The sequence below is a fragment of the Octodon degus genome, unplaced genomic scaffold, assembly GCF_000260255.1.
Source record: "Octodon degus isolate 3935 unplaced genomic scaffold, OctDeg1.0 scaffold00109, whole genome shotgun sequence".
Classification (NCBI taxonomy): Eukaryota; Metazoa; Chordata; class Mammalia; order Rodentia; family Octodontidae; genus Octodon; species Octodon degus.
This window is the reverse complement of record NW_004524685.1, coordinates 4,695,233-4,704,220: the sequence shown is the minus strand read 5'-3', so window position 1 is coordinate 4,704,220 and position 8,988 is coordinate 4,695,233. Positions and strand designations below refer to the sequence as shown.

At 40.4% G+C, this 8,988-nt stretch overlaps 1 protein-coding gene across 1 annotated transcript in view; it reads right to left on the bottom strand.

Moving 5' to 3' along the window:
* The window catches only part of Syde2 (synapse defective Rho GTPase homolog 2), a 72,528-nt gene that overhangs the window by 61,549 nt on the left and 1,991 nt on the right, over positions 1-8,988 (bottom strand). Inside the window, exon 3 of the mRNA XM_023699053.1 lies at positions 8,333-8,987. Coding sequence (XP_023554821.1) covers positions 8,333-8,987 — 655 coding nt within the window. The remainder of the gene's footprint in view (positions 1-8,332; position 8,988) is intronic.

Here is an 8,988-nt window from a genome sequence, read left to right as displayed (position 1 = left end):
AATTTTTTTTTTGGAACCGGGGATTGAACTCAGGCCCTTGCACTTGCCAGGGAAGCACTTATTCTACTGAGACATTTCCCCAGCCCCTATATGTGTGTGTGTGTATTTTTTTTTTAATTTTATTCTATTTTATTCAGAAACAAATATCAATGAGACAATTTCAAAGCTGATCAATAGGACATTTTCAATAATCAACACCTTGTACATTGTTATAAAGAAGAAAATTTTGGAGTTCCAAGTAGATCATAAAACAGGATGCGATGACAGTAAATAAGCTAAATATCTGTCCACCATAAGAATAACTCACTGCATATGGATAATTTTAAAAAGCCAGCTTTTATAAATTTAAGATCATATCAGGTTTGTAAATTAAGGAATTATGATCTTACATAGACGGTTCACTTATCTTGGTGCTACAGCAAATAAAACATGTTTTAATAAAAGAGAGGTAAGCACATTAAGCTATGAGGAGCTCACTAACACCCAAAAAAGTATCAGGTTCCTCTCTTTAACCAACCAAACAACCTTCAACACAAATTGAGGTTGCAGTTCAATTAGTTCCAGGTACAAAAGTCAGAGTAACAATCAACAGGGAAGGAAGTACCCACGACTGTGCTGGCCATTCATTCACTCACAAATGAGTGACAATTACAGCATGTACATAGGCAGGAGAGGTAAAGCAGGAGGCAATCTCTCAGCCTCATTTAACCTCTACACCAGTCCTATGAAATGAATATGGTTAGTATACCATGAACTTCAAAGAATATGTACAATATAGTCAAGACCTTAGCCCAGGACCCAAAATTAAGCGTCTCTAATACTAAAACCCACACTCTTAATTCCCCACAATATGCTACCCATTAACAGCGGGAAAGCAGGCAACCCTCACTGGACAAGGAGTAACATCAACCTATCTTGCTGCGTTTAAATACACCATAAAGGGGCCTGCCCCTTAGCTCAGTTGTTTAAGTGGCTGCTTCAACAAAGCAGTCAGGCTCCGGTTGCTGTGGTTCGATCCCCACAACTCCAGCCAGCCAAACATGCCCTGAAGGCATTCTAAGCCAGCCAAAAAAAAAAACCGTAAAAATTATACTCAGAAAAAAATCAAGGGACTTGCCTGACACCACTAATTGATAGAAGAGGCAGCACTTAACACTTCTGACCCCTAGCCTACTAAGAGATGTCCATCTACTCCTTCCAGGAGTTAACATACAAACATTTAACAGATACTCAATAATGCCTTGAATTTACTTAGTTTAATGAAAACCTGAAGATTTAAGAGCCTTTCTCTTTGGTACTATCTCCTTTACAGTTAAAATTCACAAATAAAAATAATTCACATGCTTAGCCATCACTGAGGCTTCTGGGTTCTCAGCAATCACGTGCTTTTAAAGCCAAGAGCACTGAAATCTCAATTATTCATAAATATTTCAGACATACCCAGGCTATTATTTATATATAGTGTTGACACAATCATAAATTTGAAATAAAAAGTATGAAATTATATCACTCACAACAACTATGGGCCATATCTTATTTTTATCTTTATTCTCAGAAATCTACAACACCCAAAAGTGGATAGCTAGATACATCATTTTGAGAACTATCCAAACTTATTTTTTGTTTATATATTTAGTACAGGGTCTACAGAGTCTCACTACATAGATCAGACTCATAGTGATTCTCCTGTTTTCATCCTCCCAAGCGCTGGGATTACAGGCACATGCCACCATACCCAGTCTCAGTCTCAATCACAATTACCCTCTCAGCACACCACCCGTGGGACAGGGCCGGCACGGCATGCCAGGGATTGAACCCCAGTCTCTGTGTCTGCCTAAGCAGGCACTTTTATCTGCTGAGCTACATGGCCGGCCCTCAGATGTATTTAGATATTGTACCCTATAAATTATTCCTCCAACACTCATCTATTTGTACTGCATTCCAAGAAACTGCAATAAGAAAAATAAATCTACTAGCATCTCATACTTAAACAACTTAACATCCCTATAAAAATAAGTATATAATGAAAGTGTAATACAAAAAATATTATACTGTGAGATATACCAGAACTATCTATGTAGCCTGATTACTATCACAATGTTTTAAAATACATGATGCTGAAGTTTAAGTTTATACATAAAGAGCTACATGACAATTTCTGATAAGTCATACTTACTGATATTAAAGGTTAATTAATCAACACATTAATCATGATATATACACACATATGTATGTATATACATATGGAGGTATAAGTAAAAACAAGTTTGCAAAGCTGCACAGCAAAAATGTCATTCTCTTGCAAATTCCATTTATATGTTTTGGTCTAATTTTCAGTTCTAATTAAAGCCATTTTATTTTGAAAATCTGAGAGAATACAGATGAAGCAATTTCTTCAAAATTCTTCAACCAGAATACTTTACATGGTGAGGAATTATTCAAACCAATTTTGCTTTCTCAAACATTATTTCATAAGTTTGGAAGCACAACTACTGAAGTTTGTTTTTTATTTTGTTTAGTTAATGGGGATTGAACCAACTCCTGGCCTTATCACTGAGCTATATAACCCTGGTCCTCTTTACTTATTTAATTTTAAGATTAGAGGTTTCACTAAATCAATGAATGGCCCAGGCTAGAGTCCAACTTAGAATTCTGCCTCAGCCTCCCAGAGTGCTGGGATTTCAGGTGTGCGATGCCACACTTGGCACTCACCACTGAACATTTACTTAACTAGTGCCTCCTATTTAAAAGCATCAGCAACTAAAAAGTTACATATTTCAACTATGTGCAACATCTAACACCTTTCGATCTTTTTAAGGTCTCTGCTGCAGAGCCTGACAGTGGCACACATCTACAATCCCAGCAATTAACAGACAGAGGCAGGAGGATAACAAGTTTGAGGCCACCCTGGACAGTTTAAAAAGACAGTCTCAAATAAAATGCTTACAAAGTGCTGGGGGGGTGGAGGAGATAGCTCAGAGGATAAGTACCTACCTGGCAAGCAGACGGACCTGAGTTCAATCCCCAGATCCCCGGCCCCACATGTGGCCCCACATGCTGTGCTGTCTTGGCCCCAGATGCGGGAGCCTATGGGCACTAGGAACCAGGTGTAGAGGCACACACCTGTAATCCCAGAATTTAGGAGGTTGAGCCAGGAGGATCTGAGAGTTTGAGACTAGCTGGGGACTACAAAAAGTGAGCACAAAGCCAACCTGAACAGTATACTGAAACCCTGTCTCAAAAAAAAATAAATAAAATAAATAACAATAAAAAGTGTTGGGGATCAGCATGGTGGTACATGCCAGAAATCCCAGCACTTGGGAGGCTGAAGCAGGAGGATCGCTATAAATTCCTGGCCATACTGGACCACATAAGAAGTACTCGTCTTAGGGCCGGGGAGATAGCTCAGTAGAATAAGCACTTGCCTGGCAAGTGCAAGGGCCTGAGTTCAATCCCCGGTTCTGCAAAAAAAAAAAAAAAGTGCTGGGGTTATAATTTAGTGGTAGCATGCTCTTGGGTTCAATCACCAATGCCAGAGGAAAAAAAATCCTAAAGAAAATATTTTGAGCATCATATATTTAAATCTAAGCTAACATATATATATATATTTTTTTTTCCCAAATAAATCTATAAGGAAGTAGGAATAAAATGAAAAGTAAAGAAGCATTTCTTCTCTTTCTCTTTCCTACCAATATAAACTACCAATAAAAACTGTTAAGCAAGCTCTGTGCTTGCTTTTAAAACTGTTTTTAGTTACACAGAAGTAATGAGGAGCAAGAGAAAGAAGCACAAAAGATGAGCAGAATAAGGAAGTACCCCAGGAGGGGGCACGGTACCCTAGCTCCATGCTCAATGCTCACAGCAGCACTCCCCAACTTCCGATCTTTGCACCCTCCATCCAGAATCCTAGTGACCTGGGGTAAGCAGTATTCTCAAAAGCCTGCCGGCCCTCCTATAATAATAGCTAAAAATGAATCATCTTTTTCCATCCTCGAAACAACCTGAGGACTGAGGCCACACAAAGTTCAGTAACTTGCCTAGAGTGACAAGACTGCTAAGTAGCAGAGTCTAACTAGAAACCCAGAATGTTTATTCTGCTGCCCACTACACTATGTTCTCTTTTCTTGCAGATTCCAAAGCCTCTCGTTTACTGGTGCAAAGTGGGACCAATATTAAAGGAGCTGCTCAAACTCATATATTATAAGCTGTAATTAAATCACACACACAAGAATGGAATAGGAAGGACTCAAGAGCTTTGCCCTAACCAGGGCTAGTGGTAGCATACATATTGGAATAAGGTAGAATGCACTTTCAAAACCTTGGGAAACAGGGCAACTCTAAAAGCTTATTCCTAGGGGGCCAGGGAGATGGCTCAGTGGACTAAGTGCTTCCCGGGCAAGCTCAAGGGCCTGAGTTCAATTCCTGGTTCTGAAAAAAATAAAAAACAAATAAAAGTTTACTCCTCAAAAGTGTAGGCTGCCAAGTAGCACTATCTATCTACACTGGAAGTTTCCTAAAATGCAGAATCTCAGGTCCCAGTCCACAACTAATCTGCATTTTAACAAAATGTTCAAGGGAATCCACATGCATTTATGCTTTTGACAAGCACTTGTCTAAAACGGTGAGCAATTTGAGCAGTAAGGGCCTCCAAAAAAGGCTCTGTCTGTGGTTCTTGGAAATCACTGATCAAAAAGCCTAGGACTCCAAATCAACACAACACTGCTGTATTTATAGTTCTCAAAGTTTTCCAGTCACCAGCATCTCCAGTGTTCCATGGCATTCTTCCAAAACAATAACAAAAAAAAAGAAAGAATAAAACAAACACCAAAACAGCCCTTGCTGCCAGCATCACCACATTCTCACAGAGGGATTTAAAACTACAAGATTGTCAGTAACTGTAAGCCTGCTGCTACTGATCTTGAAGTGGTCCAGTCCAGAAAAGATGGTACATCTCCTGAAGGTGAGAGTTCAGAGCTATGAATACTTGAGAAAAATTAATGGCACTCTGCGTCCAAATATTATTGTCCCTTAAAATGGGTACAGATCATACAATGCTACACTAAAAAAATTGCCTAACATTTTTAGAAAAAACATTAGTACAGGGCCGGGGAGGTAACTCCGTAGAATAAGTGCTCGCCTGGTAAGTGCAAGGTCCTGAGTTCAATCCCCAGTACCGCAAAAAAAAAAAAAAAAAAAAAAATTAGTACATTACAAACCTCAAATGTTTTCTTTCATACATCAGGTGGAAAATGGAACTACAGTAAACTAGTTCTTTTTAAAAGAAATAAGATACTAATTCAAATTTATTTATAAAGATTTATACTGAAGTACAGTTGGCAAATAAGAGTCCTTCATAATCTCAAGGCTTGCAGAAACTTGATGATATTTACTATGTGTAATGGCTTTAAATTTCTTAACTAATCACCTCAATTAGGAACAAATTGGCCAATCTGTGAACACTACATACTTAAGTGCACCAAATCATTGGAATTACAACACCATCCAAAATTTTAATGGCTTAGAAGGAACCAGAAATCAAAATAGATGACACGTCATATGAACTCAAAAAATTCAATATATCAAGCGCTAAGCATCAAGCACCTCTATGTCATTATATAGTCATTCTGTATTATAAACTCTAGATATAATTTTACAAGAAAAATTTCCATGATTACATAGAAAAATGTGACAAACATTATAGAATATTTAACATCTTTTTTCTTTTATACAACCAAGAATGTACTGCTTCATCTGGACTGCCCAATTTTTTTTGAAAACTTAATTTTTACCTTTCTTTTTGCATTGCTAGGGATTGAAGCCAGTTCCTTAAGCGTGACACCAGGTCCACAGCTCTACCACACATCTACACCACCCACCCAAATACATGATTCAAAATTAGATTTTAAGGGCTGGGGACACGGCTCAGTGGTAGAATTCTCGCCTTGTATTTACAAGCCCTGGGTTCAATCCCCAGCACTACAACAAAAGTATAAGTCAAAGTAATATCAATTTGAAATAAGTAAAATAAGGTATAGATCTAAAATGGATACAGCAAATTATAAAAATCTTAAAAACCTATTCCAAGATACTCCTACCAACTTTGAGTTACGTACTCTAACACTTGAAAACCCACTTCCTCACTCTAAGCAACTTAACAAAATTAATTGGATCAAACTTCTACAGAACTTTGGAGTCACTTTGACCTTATGTAAATAAGAGTTTTGGAGTCATGAGACCTGAGTCTGAATCAACATAATAGTCTGAATTCATAAACCAGGTGACAGACCTTGGGCAAACTATTTAACTTCTATGTTTCTTTTATTGCTACAGTTAAATGATAGTTGTCACATCTCTTTTAGGGTGATTATAAAAAAACATGGAAGAACCATATAAAGTATCTAGAATGGTCTTAGCAAAACCCACTAACTTTCATGAAAACTGTTTTTTTAAAAAACTCTCCAAATCTGTATTACATATGTAAACACTAAACAAGTTATTTTCATGTTTCCTAAAAGATAAATTTGTGACTTACAAGGAAGTAATGTCTAAAAAATTTTACACTATTATTGAGGATATGAAAAGCCATCAAATGGGAAGTGTTTTACTGCTGCAGCAAAAGGTAAAAAAAATATTTTACTAACGTTTTATACAGATCTTTGCAATGGGTAAAATTCAGTTACCATACAAAGAATCAAATGAATCTAGGTCCAGACAGTTAAAGATACTGTGACAATAAAATACAAATGATTATAAATACTTTACTACTGGAAATGCAGATTTTTAAATGGAAAGCTGGTATAAAGTACACCTCTCCTTTTTCAAAGGCATTCTACTATTCCTTTTATTCAAGTGAAACTTTAAAACTTAGTACAACTTGACAGGTATGTATTAGAGATTTACAGATTCAAGAAACTTTTCAACTTAGCATACACTTTAAATTACTCATGTGACTTAACCTCTTTCATTAAGATTTCTGTGGGGAGATGGCGCAGCAGAATAAGCGCTTCCTGGCAAGGTGCAAGGGTCTGAGTTCAATCCCCGGTTCCACCAAAAAAAAAAGAAGTTAAAAAATTTCTGTGAACTTTGTTTTCCCCACTGTTGTGTGTTTATTGGTTAAAGTTAATGTGTATGTACCTAGTCTGTTAAGATTTGTAAATTTTTTTGGGGGGCCCACTCAGCCCAAGGGCAGGGCTAACGTGGTCCCCTGTGCCTGCGTAAGCTTGCCTCAGCAGGCGCTTTAGACTGCTGAGCTATCTTGCCAGCCCCAAGCTTTGTAATTCTCACCAAAGAAATTGTCAACTCTCATGAATATTTTTTATATTTTACCACGTAATAACTTTAAAGCTATTGCTAACATGTAGGTCTTATGCTCACCGAGTATATCTAAGAATAGAGTTCAAAAGGCCACGCACCTTGTTTTGGTTGCTTCTTTCAGGAAGAAATCTTTTACATTCACAACATAATTAGAATTCTAGAACTGATAACCTAAGCCTTTAACGATAGTTAAGAATAATGCACATGCAAAATAAGGAACACAATCATTTTAAGGACAAATATACTTTACAAAAAACCTAACTTTTAATATAAATAGGGTTTAAGTCACTTTAATGACTTTCTTTAAGAGTCTGTACTTTCTTAAAAAAAGATTCCTCACTTTTGTTGGAGTCTGTTGGAGGCAAGATGATGATGAGAAAAGCTATCTTGCCTAAAAGGAAATCTTTGTCACCTCTGACTTGTTTTGATTTTGGTTGCATGTCTGTGTGCCTGCGTGTGTGAGCGGTGTGTGAGTGACTGGAAGAAAGAAGAAAAAAAGGTGGTACAGTAAGTAAAATGACAGATTATGAAGCCTGTAAAATCTACCTTGGATCAAATTCAAATTCACAAACTTCACAAAGGTCTCCGGATTTGCCTAGAGCTACAGAGAAAAATCAAGTTGGCACCTCCCACCTCCAAACCCACTGAAGCCTGCGGTGAACTTAACCTTTACTCACGGTTGCCCTAAGGGGGTAGGCACACAGGAGCTCAGATAAAAAAAAAGGGCAAAAACACCGATTCCTCAAGCTATTGTCAAAAACTGGGAGAAAAAAGAAAAAAGAAGTGAGGGAAAGAAAATTAAAAAAAGGAGAGAAGACGAAGGCAGGCAGCGCAGGTAGGGAGGAAAAGAAAAAAAGGAGAGACGAAGAAAAAAGAGGCGAATGCATAGCGTCCACCGAACATGACAATCACTCTGGCACAGTCCCTTCTGGACCGCATCATACTCTCGTCTGTCAGGAGAGAAGCCCGGCCGGGAAACGCCGTGGCTCGCGCGCCGGCACAGGCTCGCGGGTCCTACCTGTCAGCCTGAGTCTTCGGTCTGGAGGCACCGAGAGGTCGTGGTCTTCACGCTCTTTCAGGCTGCTCGGATTCGAAGAGGCTGCCTGCGCTCCCGGGACCTTGGGGGCTGTCCCATGGGCGCGACCCTTCATTCCCAGGGACAGCAGGCGCCCTTTGTACATCCACTTCTGCAGCTTCTTGACAGTCACCGCCGGCGGCTTGAGGAAGGGGGGCTCCTCGCGGCAGTCGCCTTTGCCGCCGGGGACCACAGAGGTCCCCGGAGGATCCCCGAAAGGGTCTCTCGCGGAGCGGCAGGGGAGGCGGGTGCCGGGGCGCAGGAGGCCGGCGGGCTCCGCCGCCCGGGCGCTGCCGCCCCAGCTCCAGCCGTCCATCCCGCCTCCACGTGGCGGGGGCTCGTCCCGGTCCCCGCGCGCGCCGCACCTGATCCAGCTGTCGCTCGGCCACCGCTGGAAGGGAGGCGGTTTGGCACCCACCTGGAGACTCTCGAGACTTCTGCTGCGGGACAGCCGCATCCGAGGACAGCGCAGCCGGCCGGCCCCCGACGCCCGCGAAGGCGACCAGGGCGGGGACACCTGTTGCCGCGGGCGGTCGCCGCCTCCCGGCTCCAGGTCCCGGCGGCAGGCGCCGCGGGGTAACGGCGGCAGACCCGCAGCC